The sequence below is a fragment of the Symphalangus syndactylus genome, chromosome 17, assembly GCF_028878055.3.
Source record: "Symphalangus syndactylus isolate Jambi chromosome 17, NHGRI_mSymSyn1-v2.1_pri, whole genome shotgun sequence".
Taxonomy (NCBI): Eukaryota; Metazoa; Chordata; class Mammalia; order Primates; family Hylobatidae; genus Symphalangus; species Symphalangus syndactylus.
In genome coordinates this window covers 63,276,191-63,301,094 of record NC_072439.2, presented here as the reverse complement: position 1 = coordinate 63,301,094, position 24,904 = coordinate 63,276,191, and the positions used below count along the sequence as shown (strand labels likewise).

The 24,904-nt window shown below is 35.4% G+C and overlaps 1 protein-coding gene across 4 annotated transcripts in view; it reads right to left on the bottom strand.

The window, feature by feature from the left end:
* Positions 1-938: 938 nt before the first annotated feature.
* NMD3 (NMD3 ribosome export adaptor) overlaps positions 939-24,904 on the bottom strand; it is a 48,093-nt gene continuing 24,127 nt past the window's right edge. For 3 of the 4 annotated variants that reach the window (XM_063620379.1, XM_063620381.1, XM_063620380.1), the window contains exons 11-16: positions 24,643-24,788; positions 20,569-20,681; positions 19,697-19,769; positions 17,442-17,548; positions 16,673-16,743; positions 14,787-16,292 (exon numbers count right to left, since the gene is read on the bottom strand). In XM_063620379.1, coding sequence (XP_063476449.1) covers positions 16,162-16,292; positions 16,673-16,743; positions 17,442-17,548; positions 19,697-19,769; positions 20,569-20,681; positions 24,643-24,788 — 641 coding nt within the window. In that variant the 3' untranslated portion in view covers positions 14,787-16,161. Of the gene's footprint in view, positions 14,328-14,786; positions 16,293-16,672; positions 16,744-17,441; positions 17,549-19,696; positions 19,770-20,568; positions 20,682-24,642; positions 24,789-24,904 lie in introns of those variants that run through there. The other variant, XM_063620378.1, reaches the window with a different exon arrangement.

Sequence of the window (24,904 nt, the reverse complement as noted above, 5' to 3'; positions counted from 1 at the left end):
AATCATCTGTCTGAAATAGTGGACATAGCTGCAAACCTCAGTCTACAGTACATATTAAGCAACTCAACTTTTTCTTGTCATGATTTTTCTCTGCTTCTTGGGAGCACTTCAGCATTACTAGTAGCATTTCATAGGGGTCCCATGGTGTTATTTAAAGTTTACAGTATTGCACTGAACACAATAAAAAGTATGCAAGAACCAAGAGAGATCACTTTTTACTGTGATAAGCAATTTACCAGAGAAATGAGCTGCTCATGCCGAGATGATTAGGGTCACATGGCATTTTAAGTGGATACTTCCAAAATGAGCTCACTACAATAGCAACAGGAAGTGGCCACAAAATTATTACAATAGTACAGTGTTACTACAGTTAATTTTATGAAGTTACGACTGAATAAATCATTTTTACATGTTTACATTTCTCGATGGTGAATGGCGCCATGTGTAAGACGTGTTTGTGTGCCTAAGTTTTGAAAAATGTTAATTTTCTATATTTGTGTATATTTTATGGTAGTAAATGATAAAATAGACTAGCATACATTTTATGCATTCATGCCATATCTTTTTCTTAATTTTTTGATATTCCTAGGCTACATGGTTTGTCTGTTTTTTCAAATTGTTGCAAATCTTCAAAATATTTTCCAATATATTTATTGAAAAAAAATCCACCTACAAGTGAACCCTCACAGTTCAAATGTGTGTTGTTCAAGGGTCAACTGTACTCTTCACCCAGCCTCCCCCAATGGTAACATCTCACATAACATAGGACAGGATCAAAACTAGGAAACTGACACTGCTACAAGCCAATATCTAAAATATGAGGCGGCACAGCCTGAAGTAAGACTAAGAACACTTGGAGTTATGTCTTCTTAGCCTCCCCAATCCCTCCTTGTATATTAGTCCGTTTTCACACTGCTATAAAGAAATCTGAGACTGGGTAATTTATGAAGAAAAGAAGTTTAATTGACTCATAGTTTCACAGGCTTAACAGGAAGCATGACTGGAAGACCTCAGGAAATTTACAATCATGGCAGAAGGCGACGGGAAAGCAAGCACCTTCTTTACATGGTGGCAGAAGGGGGGTGGGGGAGGAGCCAAACACTTATAAAACCATCAGATCTCATGAGAACTCACTTACTATCACAAGAACAGCATAGGGAAAACCATTCCCCCATGATCCAATTACCTCCTTCCATGTCCCTTCCCCAACATCAGGAATTACAATTCAACATGAGATTTGGGTGGGGACACAGACCCAAACCATATCACTCCTCCACTCCAAGCCACCTTCCAGAGTACTATTAAAACCAGTAAAACCTGTAATGTGTAGAAATAATGTATGGGGGTTAACTAACCCACTCAAGACAACACTAGCAGAAAAAGTCAAGCTACTTTAAAAGAATCGATAGGGGTACATCTACTATTATCTGAACTTTAACCCTAGTAAGTGTTTGGGGAAAGAGCGTTGCCCTACTTCTACAATCAGAGCAAGCATTACCCATCAGAAGTTGCACAGTGAAATGAATTTTAAAGATGTAGAGAGTATCAGTTAGCTATTGCCAATAATGCTGCCTAAGAAACCACCCCCAAAACTCAGTGGCTTAAAATAATAATAATTTATTCTCATACTTACGGGTTTGAGTTGTTTGGGGTAGGTAACACTGCTTCAAAAGTTCCATCCTGAGTCCAGTCTGGGGAGGCAGTGACTACCCAGAAATGTTTTTCCAGTGATGATGGTAGAAGGACAAGAACTCAAGTACAAATAAGCATGTTTGTTCCCTGACAAAGATGAAAATACTCTCAAGAATAATATTTTAATCCATAACTATTTATTTATTCCTATGAGTACCAGGCCATTTCCTATAAAGAAAGAAAAGAGGACAAACATGACTAGGGAGGGCAAAGAGTAAGGGGTAAGTGGAACAACCCCAAACGAACTTTTGCTCCATCACACATTTACCTAGAGTCAAAGTCTATCTATTATCACAGAAGGCAAAATGCCAAAATTGGAACTCTACCATCAGAACACAGATTTTTTTTAAAGACTCTCTTTGAGACAAAGAATGCCACATTCCAGATTATTCAGTATCATCATCCCAGGAATCTAGTAACATTCCACGGGGACTTCTACAGCACTCTCTTAGTATACAACACTCTTGAATCCACATGTACACTGATTTATCTTGTACTTTATTGAGTAGTCAGCCCATTAGCATTATTCTGGTCCAAATCCATAAACACAGGAAAACTACCAGACATATTTTCTAGTTCTTGAATATTTCCCAATAGTTTTTCTTCTCTGTATAGGTCATTTGTGGTTGTCTGTCCACAGGATTATTTATAAGTAACATATGTGACATTATACACAATAAAGTTCTCTGGAGGAAGAAAATAATTTACTGTGTGTTAAAACTGAATAGTCTGTGCTAATACTACAATATCAGATTTCTGTGGTTGACTAATTAGCACTGAGAGGTGAAGCTAGCTGGACTTCCTGGGTCCAGTGGGGACTTGGAGAACTTTTCTGTCTTACAAGAGGATTGTAAAACGCACCAATCAGCACTCTGTAGCTAGGATTGTAAAACGCACCAATCAGTGCTCTGTAGCTAGCAAGAGGTTTGTAAAATGCACCAATCAATGCTCTGTAAAATGGACCAATCAGCACTCTGGAAAATGGACCAATCAGCACTCTGGAAAATGGACCAATGAGCAACATTCTAAAAGTAACCAATCGCAAGGATTGAGAAAAGGGCATTCTGGTAGGACAGAAACGACATGGGAGGAGTGAATTACACGAATAAAAGCTGGCCACCTCAGCCAGCAGCTGGAACCCACTCAGGTCCCCTTCCAGGCTGTGGAAGGTTTGTTCTTTTGCTCTTCACAATAAATCTTGCTCACTTTTTGGGTCTATGCCATCTTTAAGAGCCGTAACACTCACTGCGAAGGTCCGTGGCTCCATTCTTGAAGTCAGCGAGACCACAAACCCACCAGAAGGAATCAACTCCGGACACAGCACTACTCATATAAAATTTAACAATGTATAGGATTAGATGCAGATTTGGCTTCTATCAACAAAATGAAGTCTTGACCAATACGGACAGCTCTCTCTACAAGTTCTATTTACCACCTCTCCAAAGCCTTAAAAATCTGCTTGACTTCTTGCTTCATGAGTGGACTCTCAAGGAGTTATTTAAAGCAAAGCAACACCCAACCAAAAAGACCACTCATTTTTCAAAATGTAGCTCAAATCAGATTGTACTACTAACTACATACTTGAGGACCTATGCATTGTGCTATATTTGTGCTGCCCTAAGGAAATATATAGCCTAGTTGGAGAGAAAGACATACATATAAAAATGGTAATGACAATAACTCAGGAGGTTTATAAAAACTAACCATGTAGGACAGATTGTAACTGCTACAGAAGTTCATCTAACAGATCACTATAGACTGGGCTTCACCTGAAGTGAGCCTAGAAAACATTAAAAGAGAAAACATGCCAAACATCAAGAACAGTAAGATTGTAAAAGAGACAATCTCATAAACTGCATTACATGGTAGGTACAACTTTTCTGAAAAGGATTTTTCTATGTACTGAGAGTCTTATATGCTCTTTGACACAGTAAATTCATTCTTACATATATATTCTGAGAAAATGAGAAATGAAACAAATTTTTACAGGAAAAAAGAAAAAGAAAAAACCTAGAAATGCCCAGGCACAAAAATTGTTAATTCAGTGTTGGTATGTCAGAATATTAATTGTCTAATGTCACAACAATGCTCTGTATCAACCACAAATCCTCAGGGGCATACAAATTTATTGCTCATGTGTCTGGGGTGAGTTGAGGTTTGGCTAGGCAGCTCTGCTGATTTTAGCTGTGCTTGCTCACCTGTCTGAGGGTTAGCTGGCTTCAGCTACGGCAACCTGGGTTTGTTCTCCCTCATTTCCTCTAACAGATTTAACTAAACATGTTCTCACAGCAATGGCAGAGGCCCGAGAGGAAACATGCAATCTTTCAGAGGCTCAGGCTCAGAACCTGCACCTCATCCTAACCTCCAAAGGTCAGAATAAAAGTAAACGGGCACTACAAAGTGACATCAGAAAAAAACAATCTAACAATGCATCTTAAAGAACTAGAAACGCAAGACCAAACCAAACCAAAAATTAGTAGAAGAAAAGAAATAATAAAGATCAGAGCAGATATAAATGAAATTGAAATTAAATACAAAAGATCAACAAAAGGTTGGTTTTTCTGAAAAGATAAACAAAATTGGTGACCTTTTAGCCAGACTATGAAAAAAAAAAGAAGACCCAAATAAATAAAATCAGAGATGGAAAAGGAGACATTATAACCAATATTGCAGAAATTAGAAGGATCATTAGAGACTACAATGAACAAGTATGTGCCAATAAATGGGAAAACCTAGAAGAAATGGATATATTCCTAGACACATAAAACCTAGCAAGATTGAACCATGAAGAAATCCAAAATCTGAACAAATAAAAAATAACAAGATCAAAGCCAAAAAGTCTCCCAGCAAAGAAAAGCCTGGGACCTGATGGCTTCACTGCTGAATTCTAGCACACATTTAAGGAAGAACTAATACCAATCCTACTCAAACTATTCTAAAAAATAAAGCAGGAGGGAATACTTCCAGACTGATCCTATGAGGTCATTATTATTCTGATGCCAAAACCAGACACACATAAAAAGAAAAAAAAAAAAAACTATAGGCCAGCATCGCTGATAAATATTGATGTAAAAATCCTCAACAAAATATTAGCAAACAAAATTCAACAACATATGAAAAAGATCATTCATCATGACCAAGTGAAATTTATCCCAGGGCTGCAAAAATAGTTCAACATACGCAAATCAATCAACGTGATACACCATGTTAACAGAATGAAGGACAAAAACAAATGATCATTTAAATTGATGCTAAAACAAGCATTTGATAAAACTTAACATCTGTTCAGGATAAAAACCCTAAAAAAAATTGAGTATAGAAAGAACACACCTCAACATAATAAAAGCCATATATGATAGACTCACCACTAGTATCATGCTGAATGGGAAAAAACTGAAAGCCTTCCTTTCCTCTAGGATCTGAAACACAACAAGGATGCTCACTTTCACCACTGTTATCCATCATAGCACTGGAAGTCCTAGCTGGAGCAATCAGGCAAGAGAAAGAAATAAAGGACATCCAAATTGGAAAGAAAGAAGTCAAATTATCCTTGTTTGCCAATGATATGATATTTTAATTGGAAAAACCTAAAGACCACCAAAAAACTATTAGAACAAACAAATTCACTAAAGTTGTAAGATACAAAATCAACATATAAAAATCAGTAGCACTTCTATAAGCCAACAATAAGCAATCTGAAAAGGAAATCAATAAAGTAATTTCATTTACAATAGCTACAAATAAAATTAAATACCTAGGAATTAAACAAAGTGAAAGATCTCTACAATGAAAACTATAAAAAGTTGACGTACTTTGTAAATTGAAGAGGACACAAAAAAATAGATATCCCATGTTCATTAATTAAAAGAATCAATATTGTTAAAATGTCTATACTACCCAAAGCAATTTACAGATTCAATGCAATCCCTATCAAAGTATCAATGATATTCTTCACAGAAATGGAAAAAAAAAATCCGGAAATTTACATGAAACCACAAAAGACCCAGAGTAGCCAAAGCTATCTGAAGCAAAAAGAAGAAAATTGGAGGAATCACATTACCTGACTTTAAATTATACTACAGAGCTATAGTAACCAAAACAGCATGGTACCGGCATAAAAATAGACACAGACAAATAAAACAGAAGAGAACCCAGAAACAAATCCATATATCTGCCATGAGCTCATTTTTGACAAAGATGCCAAGCACATACATTGGGGAAAGGACAGTCTCTTCAATAAATGGTGCTGGGAAAACTGGATTATCAATATGCAGAAGAATGAAATTAGACCCATCCCCTACCACATACAAAAATCAAAAAAATGAATTGAATACTTAAATCTAAGACCTCAAACTATGAAACTAATAAGAGAAAACATGGGAGAATCTCTCCAGGAGATTGGTCTCAGCAAAGATTTCTTGAGTAATACCTCACAAGTAAAGGCAACCAAAACAAAAATGGATAAATAAGATCACATCAAATTAAAAAGCTTCTGCACAGCAAAGAAAACAACAAAGTGAAGACACAACCCACAGAATGGAAGAACATATTTGCAAACTATCCTTCTGGAATTAAGAACTAGAATACATAAGGAGCTCAAACAACTCTATAGGAAAAAATATAATAATCCAATCAAAGTATGGGCAAAAGATTTGAATAGACATTTCTCAATATACATTTCATATACAAATGGCAAGCAGGTGAAAAGGTGCTCAACATCACTGATTATCAGAGAAATGCAAATCAAAACTACAATCAGATATTATCTCACTCCAGTTAAAATAGCTTTTTTTCCAAAAGACAGGCAATAACAAATGCTGGCAAGGATGTGGAGAAAAGGGAACCCTCATACACTGTTGTTGGGCATGTAAATTAGTACAATCACTATGGTTCCTCAAAAAATTAAAAACAGAGCTATCATTTGATCCCATAATCCCACTGCTAGCTATATACCCAAAAGAAAGGAAATCAGTATATTGAAGGGATATCTGCATTCTCATGTTTACTGCAGCACTATTTACAATAGCCAAGATTTGGAAACAACCTAAGTGTCCATCAACAGATGAATGGATAGAGAAAATGTGGCACTCATACACAATGGAGTACTCTTCAGCCATAAAAAAGGATGAGATCCTGTCATTTGCAACAACATGGAGGAAGCTGGAGATCACTATGTTAAGTGAAATAAGTTAGGCACAGAAAGACACACTTCACATGTTCTCACTTATTTGTGGGAGCTAAAAATTAAAACCATTGAACTCACAGATATAGAGAGTAGAATGATGGTTACCAAAGGCTGGGAAGGGTAGTGGGGAAGGTTTAGGGGAAGTGGGGATGGTTTTAATGGGTACAAAAAAAGAGAATAAGATGTAGTATTTGATAGCATAACAGGGTGACTATAGCCAATAATAATTGTACATTTTAAAACAACCAAGATACTTAAAGTGAAATAAGAAAAAAAATCAAGAGTATAATTGGATTGTTTGTAAAAAGGATAAATGCTTGATGTGATGGATATCCCACTTACCCCCATGTGATTTTTATACATTGTATGTCCATATCAAAATATCTCATATACTCCATAAATATATATACCAATTATATACCCACAGATAAGAATTAAAAATTAAAAACAAAAAATAAAGTGACATCAGGGTCAGCAGGCCTGCTGTTTTTTAAAATAATGTTTTATTAGGACACAGCCATTCTCATTTACACATTGTCTATGGCCCTTTCACGCCACAACAGGAGAGCTGAGTAGTTGTGATAGAGACCATATAACCTCTAAAGCCTTAAATATTTATTTGATCCTACTATAAGTTATAGGATAAAAGGCATAGACACAGGGCAGAGTGATGAATTGGGAATATTCTGTAATCTACTAGTGGAATATTGTTTTATTAAATATATTTACAAAGAATTGTTAATGGCTTTGAAAGGGCTTATTTTATAATAATAAAGGCGGCACAAAAACTATATATACAGTATGATCTCACCACTAATCATCTGTAAGTTATATATATTACATATAAATAACTCACATACATAAATTATTTTCATATATATTGGTATTATTTTATTTTTTATTAATTTTTTTTGAGACAGAGTCTCACTCTTCTGCCCAGGCTGGAGTGAAGTGATGCAATCTCAGCTCACTGCAACCTCCACCCGCCAGGTTCAAGCAATTCTCCTGCCTCAGCCTCCTGAGTACCTGGGGTTAAAGGCACCCTCCATCACACCTGGCTGATTTTTCTATTTTTAGTAGAGACGGGGTTTTGCTATGTTGGCCAGACTGGTCTCAAACTCCTGACCTCAGGTGATCCACACACCTTGGCCTCTCGAAGTGCTAGGATTACAGGCATGAGCCACTGCACCCAGCCCATATATATATATATATATATATATATATATATATATATATATATGGCAAGCCACAGACTGGGAGAAAATCGTTGTAAAATACATATTAACAAAGGACTATCATCTAAAATACACATCTTAAAACAACAAGAAAACAACCCAATTCAAAAATAGGCAAAAATCTGAACCAACACATCGCCAAGGTATACAGGTGGCAAATAAGCATATGAAAAGATGTTTGTCATCAGTTGTCATCGGGGAACCGCAAATGAAAACAGCAATGAGATACTACTGTACACCTATTTGAATGGCTAAAATGTATAAACAACTTACACTACCAAATGCTGACAAGGATGCAGAGCAACAGGAACACTCATTCATTCAAAGTGGTAATGCAAAAGGATACAGCCACTTTGGAAGACAGTTTGGTAGCGTCTTCCAAAGCTAAACAATCTTACCATAAGATCCAGCAATCATGATTCTAGGTGTTTATCCAATTAATTTTAAAACCTAAGTTCACAGAAAAACCTGACCATGAATGTTTATAGCAACTTTATTCATAATCACCAACAGCTGGAAGTACTCAAGATGTCTTTCAGTAGATGAATGGATAAACAAACTGTGGTACATCCATACTATAGAATATAATTCAGCAAATAAAAAGAAATGAGCTAAAATACATACAACATTAAAAACGCATTGCTAAGTTAAAGAAGCCAGTATGAAAAGCTACATGCTGTATGATTCCAATTATACAACATTCTGAAAAAGGCAAAACTATAGAGACAGTAAAATGATTAGTGGTTGCTAAGAGTTTAGGGTTTAGGATGAATAGGGGAAACACAGGTGATTTTTAGGGCAGTAAAATTCTGTCTAATACTGTAATGCAGATACAAGACATTACCCATCTGTCAAAACCGTAAAAATTTACAACACAAAAAGTAAATTTTAAAAAGTCATTTAGGAGGTCAGGTTATCCCAGGAAGAAATGAAGACTATGATAAGACTAGCTCTTTTACAAGTACATGAAACAATTGCACTAAAGGTGCTGACCGAAATAACTCTGGAAATGAGTACAGTCTGAAAGACTCAGGGCAAAAGGGAACTGCACATAAAACATTTACTGTAGTTAATAAAGTTATTTTTTACAGGATGCAGGTTAATAATTCTTGTACTACTATACTTGTATACTGGAATGTAATAATTAAGTAAATGGATGGCAGATGGTGGAAATCAGGTTTTACACTGTTGGAATGGGAGTTCACAGATAAACAAGGACAGAAAGCTAGACTGACTCATGCAGTAATTAATTATAATTGGAGACATCAGTACGACTTCATGTGTACTTTAATGTAGATACATTTGGTACATATAGAAGTATTTATAAATACATAAAAATACATAGGTTAGTAAAACAGCATTTTTTTTACTCTGTCAGCTGAGAGGAACTAAATGAAATGACTTCAGTAGCAGCAAGCATACCTAGCACCTAGATGTTGGTTTTTAAAACCATTCTCCAATAAATAAAACCAGAGCTCCTTGAAAAAAATGACCAATTCTAGGGCAATAAATATACAAGATGAGTCTGTAACACCTTATAGTACCAGAATGTAAGGAAATGCTCAAACACACACACACCACAACACAATGATGGGGGTTTGTCAAAGGACCATATACCCAAAGGAGACAACTGAAAGAGCTCCCAATGGCCAAAGCTAGAACAATTCGAACAAAATAATTAAAATAGTATCAGATTATAAGACCAAGTATAAAATAAATATTCATGACTCCACATGGCTAAACATGATTGAAATAATTAGTAAATTAAAAAGAGACAAATCTCCCATCCAGGAGAATTCTAAATAATTTACGGAGATATCCCATGCTTAAGGAGGGGCAGTGTAACTCACTACCTCTTAGGCGTGGGCTGTGCAGTGACTTCCTTCCAAAGTGTACAGTAAGGAAAGGGGGAAAAAAGAGTAACTTTACAGTGGAGAAATCTGACAAACTCTACCTCAGTCAGGTCATCAAGGTCAACATCAACAGTGAGAAATCATATTGATACTAAGCACCATTGAAATTATGTCATGAAAATGGCACTTTGCCTCTGCGGTTTTTCTCCCAATAACCTATAACCCCAGTCTTATCATGAGAAAAACATCAGACAAATTCCAATAGCAGGGCATCCTATAAAATAACTGAGCAGTATTCCTCAAAACTGTTAAGATCATCAAAAACAAAGGAAATCTGAGAAACTGCCACTACCAAGAGGAGCATAAGGAAACATGACAACTAAATGCAATGTGGTACGCCCTGGAAAAGAAAATCAGATAACTAAGAACTCTAAACATATGGACTTTAGTTAGTAATAATGTATCAATATTGGCTTATTATAACAAGCATATAATTATATTTTATATCATACTGATATAAAATGTCAATAGGGAAAACTGGGTATGGAGTATATGGGAACTCCCTGTAGTGTTTTCTTAATTTTTCTGTTAAGTGTAAAACTAAATAGAAAATAAAGCCTATTAAAAAAGAAAAATATCAAAATGTTAACAATGACAAAATGTTAACAGTGAATCCCTGTGGTAGGATTATGGGTAATTTCTACATTTGTCTTTATGGTTCCCTATGCCATATGAATTTTCTAGAACAAACTCTATGATTCTATGCTGCTCTAAAAAGTGTAGGCATACAAAATGCAACAAGAAACAAGTCATTTCTCAACTTGTTTAAATACTAAACACTAAAACTGTTTATAAATTTTGAAAGCAGATACTATTGAATTAATTTGTTGCATACTGACTATGCTGAGAATTTTAGCAATCCTCTATGTAGTGAACAGTATTATGTCCTTTTAACAAACTGAAGAAATAGGTGTTCAGAAAGTTTAAGTCATATAGCTAATAAGTGACAGGTAAGCTGATTCCAAAACTTTTCATTTCCATCATACAGCTCCCAAGAATTGTCTAGCACTTAATAAACTAGTTCTAGTACATATTTTACCTTAAAGTACTTCACAAAAACGCTGTGAAGCAGGTGATAAAGACCATATTTATATGAAACTGTGTCAGAAGGAAAATGTGTGATAGGCACCACTGCAGTGCTGACTCCAACAAAAACAAAATAAAATTGCCATCAGATAATACAAGCAACATTGCTACAGAAACATAGTGGCTGCCCAACCTATTCCAAATAACCTTTAATTACTACAGATCTTGTTTTGTCACCCTGAATCATGTCTCTTCCCTAGACAATAACGCAGTTTTCAAAATGTATGAAGTCAATCAACTAAAATTCAATTTTCTTTTCACATTATTTTGAAATACAGAAAGATACCTAGACTGATTTCTTGCTGTCATCAAGGCTCACTACCCCACTGATCAAGTTATTTCAACATGTGACAGAACTGATAAGCTGAGAATGCGTAACACTGACAACAGTGTTTTTTTATGAAGCCATTTCATGATTCCTTAAATCACAGATGACTCAACTCAAACTGCCCTATTTTTAAGTACATTGGTTCCTCATGATGCAAAATAATCTAAGAGTAGATTATATGTGGGGCCTGAACAAGAAAAATTCAAATCCTGCCCAAAAAGTTATATCAGCATAAGAACAAGATCAAATACAGAGAAGCACCTGTCAAAAGGACGTAAGCCCCAGCTTGGAGGGGTACCCACTGGCCAAGTCTGGAACAATATGAACATCAAAATAAAAAAAAAAAAAACAAGAAAACAACCAACCTGCTATGGACTGGATGTTTATGGTGCCCCAAAATTCATCTGTTGACACCCTAATCCCTAATGTGATGGCATTAGGAGGTAGGTCATTTAAGAGGTAATTAGGTCATAAGTGGAGCCCTTATTGATGGGATGAGTGCTCTTATGAAGAGATAAGAGATACTAGAGGGCTCTCGCTCTGCTATGTGAGAAGATGGCAAGAAGACAGCCATGCATGTACAAACCAGGAAGAGGGCTCTCACCAGAATCTGACCATGCTAGCTAGCACCCTGATCTGACTTCCTAGCCTCCAGAACTGTGAAAAGGTTTGCTTTTTTATTCAGCTACCTAGTCTATGGTATTCTGTTATAGCAACCCCAACTAAAATACAACCCAATTCTTAAAAATAGATGAAAGATGTGAACAGCCATTTTACTGATAAAAAGATACATGTAACAAATAAGCACATGAAAAGATGTTCAGTATTATTAGCCATTAGGGAAAGGCAAATTAAAATCACAAAAAGACACTACCATCCACCTATCTGGATGGCTTTTTTAAACTGACAATGTCAAAATATGACAAGGATGCAGAATAAGTGAAAATCTCATACACTGCTGGTGGGAAAGCACAATGGCACAAACCACTTTGGAAATCAGTTTGACAGGTTTTTACAAAGTTAAGTATAGGATGCAACAATCTCACTCCTGGTTATTTACCCAAGTAAAATAAAAGCCTGTACAGAAATGTTCATAGCAGCTTTACTACTAATCAGCAAATACTAGAAACTCAAACATACCTCAACATAGGAATGAATAAACTGTGATATTGATAATGCGTTACTCAGTAACAAAAAGGAACCCACTTTGATTTACACAACACCTTAGATGAATCTCAAGTGCACCATGCTGAGTGAAAGAAACCAGACTTAAAGGCTACATACTGTATGATTTCATTTATATATTTTGGAAAAAGCAAACTATGAAGTTAGAAAACAGATCAGAAGTTACCAGGGGTTAAGGATGGGAGGATTTGAAAACAAAACAAAACAAAAAACATGGAATTTTTTTGGGGTGGATATGATAGGACCGTTCTATAATTGGACTGTGGTAATTACATGATCTATGTGTTAAAAGTCATAGATCTGTACATCAAAGAGAAATTTCACTGTACATTGAAAATAAATTTTTTAAAAATCAAGTAAATATAACTATTGCAAAGGGCTAGATCCCATTGCATTAAAGTAAAAATTCAAGAGTCCACAATGACATGAAAAACAACTGAATAAGCAAATATATGAAAAAAGAGATAGCTCTTCCTTATAACAGAAAACCAACAAATAACCAAGTTTGGGAACATCTGGACTAATCAACAGCACACGCTTCCCGATACTATGCATTGAGAATTTGGCATCACTCCTGGCATAGCCCTGCCAAAAGGACATAACCTAAAATTAATCTTGAGAAAACATCAAACAAACCCAAATTGAGGTCACTCTACAAAACAACTGGCTTGGACTCTTCAAAAATGTCAATTACATAAAACATTACACTCAGAACTAGTACAGATTAAAGAAGACTGAAGAGATATGAGAACCTAATACAACACAGAATCTTAGATTTACTATTTTTATCAATGACTTTATTGAGATTACTGACATCTTAATATGGTCTATCAATTAGATAACAGTTTTGTGTCCATGTTAATTTTCCGATAGCGATCACTACACTGTGATTTGAGAATTCCTTGTTTTTTGGGTGGGGGGAATGCTGAAATATTTAGAGGATAAAGAAGCATCATGTCTGCATCTTACTCTTAAATGTTGAGGAAAAAATTATTAGTGAGAAGGGGAAAGAAAGCAAATGAGGCAAATTGTTTACATTTGGCAAATCTAGGTAAATGGTATCCAGGAATACTTGCAACATTTTGTAAAATTATGGATAATTAAAAATATTTTTAAAAATAAACATGCCTTGGGCTGGAAATAACATACCCAGTTATGTAAGGATTGACTCAATGTAAGCACATTTACTAAAATTAAAGAATCTAGGGAAAACTCTGGTACTAACTACTGACCAGGGAGGCATCTGCTGGCACACAGCCCAGAGCTTCTGGGTTCTACTATGGCAAGGAATTAGCTTGATGCTGTTAAACATCTCAATTACACAAGCAACTCTACCCCGAACTTCTCTTGCTCATCAGACTTTATTAGGGGAGTCGGGGGACAGTCTCACTCAGTCGCCCAGGCTGGAGTACAGTGGCGAGATCTCGACTCACTGAAACCTCCACCTCCTGGATTCCAGTGATTCTCCTGCCTCAGCATCCCGAGTAGCTGGGACTACGTGTGCACCACCACGCCCGGCTAATTTTTGCATTTTTAGTAGAGACAGGGTTTCACTATTTTGGCCAGGCTGGTCTTGAACTCCTGGCCTGAAGTGATCTGCCCTCCTCAGCCTCCCAAAGTGCTGGGATTACAGGCGTGAACCACCACACTTGGCCTCTCGGTGACTTTTGACTCTAAATCAGCAGCTTCAAGTGCAGATTTGGCTACAAAAAAATAATGGTCATACTGACTTGTAAATTAGTTGTATTTATAAATTGGTTATAAATCATGTTCTTGTGCATTTGATTAATACCAGCCTTCCCAAGCCATAACAACTTTGGGACATGACTAAGAATACTGGGGGACCCACAAGACTCTTGAGTATGGGAACCTTACTATAGTATGGTAGATTTATCAAGGTTATTTAACTTACTGCAAGCTCTTGGATGACAGCTTTTCTCTTAGCTACATTTGTTTGCCTGTCACAGCCTTTCAACCAAGAAGTTTCAATACTTAAGACAGCATCAAAATGAGTAAGACTAAACAAATGAGTAAGACTAAATAAGGTTAGTGGGAAACTATTTTTCAGTGGGAAGATTATAAAAGTACTTAAATAACATTAACAATTCTTTGGAAAATTGCGTAAGATACTTTCTCATGTAAATACGACACCGATGCAACCATTTCAAACACATGAAAAAGGGCAAGAATGGCTTTATTTTCATGCTTTAAAATATCTTGACATGGAAGATGTAAACATAGACCACCAATGAGAACTTGCTTTGGTCAATCTTACCTTTGAAGAACTAGGACAAGCCATTCCTACTAGGCCACCACCAAAGACAGGATATGGCTTTCAGATCCACAATTTTAACAAAACATGCAGACAGAAAAGAAGCCACTATAGAAAATTTAGGCCTTTATTCATAATTTCAAAATTGGAAAGTCCAATATTAAAAAAAAGAAAAATGTTCCACAAAGTGGCACTTGCTCAATCTCTTTATTTAGTGGCACACATAGAATGAATGAATTAGCTCTTACTTGCGGCATACTTAGTAAGTCTGATCTTGCTTATAGAAATTGGATCTTAATACTTCATTCTCAGAATACTTTAAAACGTAAGCCACAGTTTTTCTTTCAAGGATGTGGAAAGCATTCCTCATTCAAATCTGATTAATGGTTTTATAAAGTATGTACCTCATTTTTATTAGCCATTATCTTCATGCTGGATTCTAATATTCTTTTTGATGGTGATGTGTTCAACGACAGAAACTTACAGAGAGAAAATTCCTTCTCAATTTATAAACAAAAATTTTAAAAGCAGCATTTTTGATGTGGTAGGAAGATATTTATGACAAAAGCAGCTACCGCCCTAAACTGGCAAAAACAACAAAAGAACAAATTGTTATTTAACCTTTAAATAACGAGTCTCTATTTGCTATAAATCTACAAATATTTTAAATATATTTCCCCCTACTGCAATAAAAATTAAGATAACTCTCTGTTTAACAGCTTTTGAAGAGTTAATTTTATAAGGAAATAAAAAAGATTGACTTGCCTCCTGAATGTCCAGTGATGTAGGGAAATTAGATAAAAATGATGTAAAGTGGATCAAAGTATGTAACAATATTAAAAATGCTTCTTCGTATGGTCTTTCACTAAAATAATCAACGTAAAAATAATGTAAAAATGTGTTTTTCTTGAAGATTTAGTGAACATTCAAGGAATCACAATTTTTGAGCTTTTACATCCAGAGTACTATACTATGTGAAAATACTACAGTGCCTCATACGCAAAAGCACAGTGATAAAATTCCACATGTAAAATAGCCTAAATATCAATAATAATTACATTCTCCATAATCTTTTCTTATCTAAAACTTCAAAGCTATCCATCTCTTTTAGTGGTTTGAGTGAGCACTCAAAACAATCATGTTTATTCAGGTTTAAAACTAAATTTCTCCTCTTGAAATCTGGAGGCATAGATAGTAGAGACACTTCAGGTAATTCTGGCCAATTTCTTAAGCCCATGTATGTGGAAATAGTCTACAACATCTCATTATGTCATCATTGATGCACCTTCTTCACCAGTGGCATCTTGGGAAATATGAAGGTCTTCAAGCATCTCAGCCAGACTAATTCGAGGTGCTCCTTCATCATCTGTGTCACTTTCCACAGGGATGGCTGAATCTAAAAAAATACAAAGAGAATAAAATAAATACAAAGTATTTATATGTATACAAAGTATTAAGTATATTTGAAAATATACAAATATCTACCTTCTTTATCATTATTATTATGTAACTATATTGTATCAGAAGCTCTTGCCTCTTACAGCAGTCATTCAAATTATATTCACTAAACAAACGAACTGAGTAACTGTATGAATATACTTCCACCACTATAGGAGTGAGCAACTTAAGAGATCAAGCTAGAATGCAAATAATATTAACTGTAATATACAAAATAGTATTTTGTTAAGTTTTATTTATTGTTTTCCAAGTTTTTTTGTAGAAGTGTGACTAGAGTATATACAGAACAAATGACTTAAACACTCCTAGAACACCAACCTCTGTAAATGTTGACATTTTTTCTAATTGCCTCATCTTCTTCAAGATCTTCAAGAAAATCTTGGTATTGCCTTTAAATAAACATTTAAATATTTCATCACCAAAAATATACAGTTATATTTTCTTCATTTAAGGACTTTCATTTTAAGGACTATGTAGACATACTGCTGTTTCCCACTCACATTTCATGAAACAATTTTATATAAACTCTCAGTTTTTTTAGACATCGGCGTCTTCACCATCATTAAAGCCACTTTTTGAATCATCCAATAAACTGTTTTAGAACATTGTCTTCATTTCTGCTTAAAATTATTTGAGAAATAACACATTTGGCATCAATGAGCTGTTTCCTTTTTATCTCAAGCCATAAGTACTCATCTGCTATTTGTGATATTCATAATGTAATTATTTATTATAAAGCCATGTGCCACATACTCTATGATGCTCACACAACAAAATCACCTAATGATGCATTTCTCAGAAGGTATGCCCATTGTGAAGCAAAGTATGACTATATTTTAACTTTTCAAATGAACTGTTTACATTAACACTACAATTATTAGGTCATAAACCAGGAAATAATTACTAAATCTGTGTTAAATGTCTTTACATGATCTTATACTGATTCCATTAATACCTTGATAAGAATCCAAGATTATAATTGAGTGCAAGGATCAATTGTGTGATGCCTATTTCTTTACAACATAAAAAGTATTTATCATAAAGATTTCCTTTGAGACAACATAAGAGATTTAAAGAAAAGCAAGACCTTTCATCATCTGTATCCATGTTTTCTCTCTCTCTTGCAAGCTCTTTCAATTTCCAGTTTCTACGACGCTGACGTTTAGTCCGGTCATAGCTCTTCTTGATTAATACCTGCAAGATAAATATTTGTAAAGTTACAAAGAATGGGAACTATACAGTGAGGCCACAAAATTCAATAAAGCTAAAAAATGACCAAACTAATCACACTGGTTACACCTCAGGAGAAAGGAGAAGGGATGGAGAGAGTGTCAAGAGGACTTTTATTTTTCTCCATGTATTTAACTTCTTATGAGAATGGATTCAAGCATCATTTGTATAATTGTTAAAATTTACTAAAATTTTTCAGTGACTGAATACTGTTTTTCTTAATAACAAAAACTGTAGTTTTCTTTTAACTCAAACTTCAGTTTTCAGCTACCATTCATATAAATCATTCTGAATATCACAAGTAGATACTTTTTCTTTCTCTTATTCCCACCAATAAACATTTACAGAACTACATATAACTTTCACAACAATGTATCTTAGAATGCTTGTTTAATAAATTATAGAATGAAAATAATTTTACAAAATACAAAATCTTCTAAGATTGCCATGATCTCCTCTCATGACCTTGTTAGAAATACCTATTTAGACTTACACTCCAACCACGCTGTTATTCCTCATTTATCAACTAATAAAAGCACAACTGGGCAGGTGGTCGGAGTCCTGGATTTGTCATGGCTCTATTTTTTTTGCTCACTGCTAAAGAAATCAATGTTTATTCTAAAAGATTAAGCAAGTATAGAAGACAGGGTCTTTCACACTAATTTCATTCACTGTTTCTCATGATTCTTAACCTCATCATGTTAGAACTTAACAGATTTTTCAGAATTAATAGTTTTTTTCCAAGCCTTGATGATACTGTGAAGATTATTTTTCACTGATATTTTATTCAGCTTTGAATAACAGCCTTAACTCAAAATGCCTTCTTAACTGAACAATGTATGTGAAACAAAGTGAGCCTAATAAAAATGAACCTGAATAAATGCTAAATGTCATCATTTTTAGCTGCAAATTTATTTATTTATCTTTTGGAGATGGAATCTCGCTCTTGTCACCCAGGCTGGAATGCAGTGGCATGATCTTGGCTCACTGCAACCTCCACTTCCCAGGTTCAAGCAATTCTCCTGCCTCAGCCTCCTAAGTAGCTGGGACTACAGGTGCATGCCACCACGCCTGGCTAATTTTCTGTATTTTAGTAAAGATGGGGTTTCACCGTGTTTTCCAGGCTGGTATCGAACTCTTGAGCTCCAGCAATCCACCCACCTCAGCCTCCCAGAGTGCTAGGATTACAGGTGTGAGCCACCGCACCTGGCTAAATTTATTTTTGCTCTACAGATAATATCAGGTATTTTGATCGAGAATGAAAATGTGATTAGAAAAGGAACAAAAAAATCACAATAAATCTTGGATTTACCCCACCAAGAAAAATTATTTAAAATGAAGCCAGGCATGATAGGTGACACCTGTAATCCCAGCTACTTGAGAGGCTGAGGTGGGAGGATCACTTGAAGCCAGGAGTTCGAGACCAGCCTGAGCAACATAACAAGACCCCGTCTCTACAAAACATGTTTTAAACATTAGCTGGGAGTGGTGGCATGTGCCTGTAGTCTCAGCTACTCAGGAGGCTGAGGTGGGAGGATTACTTGAGCTCAGAATTTTGAGCTGCAGTGAGTGATCATGACACTGCACACAAGCCTGGGCAATAAAGCAAGACTCCCGTTTCTTTTTTTTTTTTTTTTTTTTTTGAGACCAAGTTTTGTTCTTGTTGCCCAGGCTGGAGTGCAACGGCGCGATCTCAGCTTACCACAACCTCCACCTCCCGGGTTCAGGCAATTCTCCTGCCTCAGCCTCCCGAGTAGCTGGGATTACAAGCATGCACCACCACGCCTGGCTAATTTTTTCGTATTTTTAATAGAGACAGGGTTTCTCCATGTTGGTCAGGCTGGTCTCGAACTCCCGACCTCAGGTGATCCACCTGCCTAGGCCTCCCAAAGTGCTGGGATTACAGGCTTGAGCCACCGCACCCAGCCTCCTGTTTCTTTAAAAAAAAAAAAAAAACAAAATGAAGACTTTTGCTATTATACCTTATCTGCAGTTTCAGAAATCTCTAAATTGATTTGTTATTTTCAAAAGTGTGAACTCCTACCTCTTACCCCTAAGAGTTACATTCATCCTCTTTAACACAGGAAAAAAGGGAAAAATCTAATGCCTTACCACATCTGGAACTCTATCTGAGTTCATTTTGTTGACATGCTCATCATTTAAGTTACAGTTGGCCAAATCAAACCTGAAATGTAAACAATGAAAAACTTAGTGACCATTTACCCTTTGTGTGTAACTTTTTATTTTATGGAAATCACCTAAAACTTCCTAAAAATCAAACATTTAATATGCTTCCCACTTTAAAAGTTCGGTCATTTATTACACAATGAACATGCTTCTGTAGATGCTGGTAAAGACAATAAGGAACTCTGAGTTTCACTTATAATCAATTATTGTCCACCTTGCCATACATTTGTAAAAGCAAAACAGACATATCAGTCCAACTTTAGAATTCAGTTAGATGCTTCCTTCTAGTTTATTTTAAACAAAACAAAAAAACCCTCATTCTCTAGTAAAAGAAACTGAAATCCTAAAAGCAAAAGTAATATTTGAGGGTTTAATCACACACTCACTGATAAGCTCTGATTCAGAAAGAACTGACCTATGCCTTTACAAGCCCTTTATATATATATAGTTGTCATATCTTAAAAGTGAGTTATCTGAGCAGTAGCAACTGCACAATAAAAAACAATCCAATCTGCAAAAGCAGTTCTAAATACAGATACAACCACATAACTTCAAGGTTCAATTAACAAAATCTTACAACAAATTACTCTTCAAGATTATAACCAAAATGGAGTAACTATGGGCTTCTGTCCAACCCAGTTTAATTTAGTTGTCAACAATAAAATGAGTTATAAGGCTCCTAAGAACCCCTTCGATCTGTTTAGAATAAACAATGTTAGTATTTTAGGTAGTTTTGCTGGTTCCCAAAGAAAATTTGCAATCCTAATTGGCAGTTTAAAATATGAAATAATACAAACCCTAACACCAGGTCTCCGGGATTTAGAAGATGTCCCAAATGAGTACGACAAAAATACTGTTTATCTGTATTCATTTCAGATGTCTTCTGTACCCAGACTTCCCCAAGGGTATGCTTAAGAGGAAAGAAAATGTATTCTTCAATAATCTAAACGTAACTCTAAAAGCATCTCAGAGAAAAGTTAAATACAACATTGATTTTTGGTTTTCTAATTTTTAAAGACAGAAAATTTTTTTTTATTTTCCTGATACATTGAAACACTATCAAAATTAACAAATTACTGAATCATGAGTATAGAATGACTCACAAGCAATTCATAAAAATAAATCATTGACTCTAAGATTTTATTCAAGACTTTTATAAAACATTAACAATGTCCCCAAAATATATATATATGTAGAATTTTCAAAAGAAATGTTTTCACAGGAAGATGGGCCAACATAGGCAGAGTGAACAAAATAACTGAAAAGGTAGGGGAATCTTAAAGCAACAAAGTATTCCAAGCAAACTCTTGCTTGACACAAGGGTTCAGAAAACCAGGGTTCAGACAAAACAGCCTAGAAATCCTAGTAGTAAACCACTAGAGAGGCCAAATCTTTATCAAATTAATTTTTAAAGTACCTACTAGTGTAGAATACAATCATTCATATATATATAAATTATATATATAGATTATATATATATAGCAGAAACAACATCCCGATTTTTAAACTAGAAAACTATTAATTCCCTTTCCAACATGCCAACACCTTTAACAACAAAGACAGACCAACTGAAGTGAGATCGAGAGCAAAATACTAAGAGTTATAAATAAAATCAAGGAATCTCAAAATAAAGTTATGAAAAGAATCAAGTGTTTCTTATTGCAGTTGGTCAAAGAAAAAGAAATGAAAAAAATGAAAAGAAATACAGTGGAAGGAGAAACTGAAATAAAAGACAAGTCTCAAACTTAAGAACTGCAAAAGAAAAGTCAATTAACAGGGAGACGATATTTTATTTAACAGGATTTACTTTCTAGCTATTAGACTTCTGCTTGTAAGAAATTTATTAACCTCTTCTAGCTATTTTTTTAAAAACAAGAAAATATAGTATCTGGTTTTATATCTGCCTGAGGGGAAATGGTACTCTACATTTATTATAAATGAAAAGTTTGCCCTAAGTACATTACCTTAATTTTTAAATACAATGTAGAAAGTCATCTGTCTTCCATTTCCATTGATTTTTCCCAAATTATCACAAGTTATCTTTGTCTCAAGAAGCATTATTAGCACGCACACACACACACACACACAAAAGGGTACCCTGGGAGTCTCTAGATACTATTTCACAGTAAAAGAAGCCAGACTTTCATCTTTGAAGAAACATTTGATTTCAGATATGGGTTATAAACTATACATGTGATTCTGGAACACCTGAATGCTGTGTTGCACCAGAAATCAAGGATGCTTTCAAAGACTAGGAAAGTCACGTCAAAACAACATAGGAACCATTCTGAAGGGGCTCCCATTGAATAATTTTCGGGCAATATGAGGATTTTTAAAAAAAGAAAGGGCAGGCACTCATGCTCATTCCTATAAGGGAGGCAGTAGGATCGTTTGAGACCAGCCTGAAAAAAACAGTGAGATAGACTCTACAAAAAATTAAAAAACAGACAGGTGTGGCAGCATACTGAGGTGGTAAGATCACTGGAGCACACAACCTCAAGGTTCCAGTGACCTATGATCATACCATTGAACTCCAGCTCTGAGAGACAGAGTGAGACCTTGTCTCTTTAAAAAAAAAAAAAAAAAAGGAAAACAAAAGATGAAGGGAGAGGAGGAGAGAAGAAGAAAACAAAAGAAAATACAGTAAATATATAATACTTATACTTCATGAGATCATAATGATCATCACAAAGAGAGATACCACCTGTACATGTAAGCTAATTTTCACCACTGGAAATGATTCCTAGATCAACTCTTTACTCTAAAAATATTTGCTAAAAGAATAACTTATGCATAGGCCAAGGGAGGTGGCTCACGCCTGTAATCCCAACACTTTGGGAGGCCAAGGCAGGAGGATTGCTTGAGCTCAGGAGTTCGAGACCAGCCTGAGTAACATGGAGACCTTATCTCTACAAAGAAATAAAAAAATTAGCTGGGCATGGTGGCACATACTTGTGGCCCCAGCTACTCAGGAGGCTGAGGCAGGAGGATCACTTGAGCCCAGGAGTTTGAGGCTGCAGTGAGCTATGAAGCCACACCGCACTCCAGCCCAAACAAAACGGCAAGATCATGTCTAAAATTAATTAATTAATTAAAAGAATGTATGCAGGCGAGCAATTCAGGAAAGCTACATAGCCCCTAGTTAATAATGAAAAGCTCTTCTTTAAGAATGACAGCTAATAAATGTAGAATAGGAATGAAAATTCACCATTTTTTAACCCTGAATAAAATAATTAATTTATGGGCAAGAATTATCAACAGATGCTAAAGCCAGAAAAAAAAAAAAGAGATAACAGGAACTCAATACTTGCATATTATTATAGTATCAAGCCACAGATTGCTTGCTGGTCAGAAGGGAAAAAAATTGTAACATTACAATGGAGGAATCTGACTATTACTATGTTAACAAGTGAAACAGTCAAACATTACTCGTCTCTTGATACCATAAAAAGTACATGGCATCATCTCTGAAATATTCTGGCAAGAAAAATTTAACCTAAATGTAACCAAACCTTTAGATCAACTTTCCAGTTTAGAGAAACACAACGAACTAAGAAGCTAGTTAAATGGCATCATGAGGAAACAATTAGATAGATTTAGAAGGTGGAGTATTCTACAAGATAAATGCACTAGTTGTCTAAGGAAGTTGGTATCATAACCAATAAAAGAAAAAAGAAGGGGACTATTATTAAAGACTAAAAAGGTATAATATTCCCATTTAATGAGTGGTCTCCAATTGAATATCTGTTTGAACAAGGCATAAAAGACACTTTTGGGACAAATGAGGAAATCTGAACACAGTAATCCCCCCTTATCCATAGTTTCCCTTTCAAAGGTTTCATCTGCCCACAGTTAATCGCTATCCAAAAACAGATTGCTGGGGTAGAATTAGATAACTTTGAGAAAGAGACTACATTCACACAACTTTTATTACAGTACATTGTTATAATTGGTCTATTTTATTTTATTTTATTTTATTTATTTTTTTTGAGACAGAGTCTCGCTCTGTCACCCAGGCTGGAGTGCAGTGGCGCAATCTCGGCTCACTGCAAGCTCCGCCTCCTGGGTTCACGCTATTCTCCTGCCTCAGCCTCTCCGAGTAGCTGGGACTACAGGCGCCCGCCACCACGCCCGGCTAATTTTTTGTATTTTCAGTAGAGACGGGGTTTCACTGTGGTCTCGATCTCCTGACCTCGTGATCCACCCGCCTCGGCCTCCCAAAGTGCTGGGATTACAAGCGTGAGCCACTGCGCCCGGCCTAATTGGTCTATTTTATTATTAATTATTGTTAATCTCTTACTGTGCCTAATTTATAAATTAAACTTTATCATAGGTATGTATGTATAGGAAAAAACAATATACATAGAGTTTGGTACTACTGTGGGTTGTTTCAAAAATCCACTGGGGGTCTTGGAATGTATCCCCATGGATAAGAGCAGAATACTGTGTAGACTGTATGTTTTATGGGTATGGTAACAACATTTTCATTATGTAGAAAAATATTCCCATGTGTGAGAGATGCACACTGAAGTATTTAGTATTTGGTGATGACTTTTTAAAAGTCAAGATAATCACGGTCCTCCTCTATAAAAATAAAGCAAAGAAATGCCTTTTTTTTATATAATGGAGTAAACATTTAAAAGATTTTTCCTACACAAAAGAGAATAAATTAACTTAACAGTCTAATAATTTCCACAATGACCACATATTAAAAAGACAAAAAAAAAAAAAAAAGAATTGTTTTCCTAATGAGGCGCTAAGTTTGGATTCCATACTGTGGAATCACCAACAAATTTTTTTTTTAAAGAGGGACTGAAACAATAATAACTGAGGGAAAAAAAAAATACACTGGCAGGCAGGATGTAGCTTACCTTTTTTGATATCATTCCAGCACCTGCAGCACGTTTTATATCTCGGACTATGCTGCATTCCCTCACAATAAACTCCTCTAGCTGTTTGGGATGACATAAACTATTGAAAGGGTGACTCCAGAAAGTGCTCCCATCAATATCTGCAACTAAAAATAAGGACAGAACACAAAAACATAAGAAAATTATATATTTCAGAGTCATCAAATGTATTAACTAAGAAGAAACTGGTAGATACCAACTGGAAAGTGGCAGGTCAACAGAA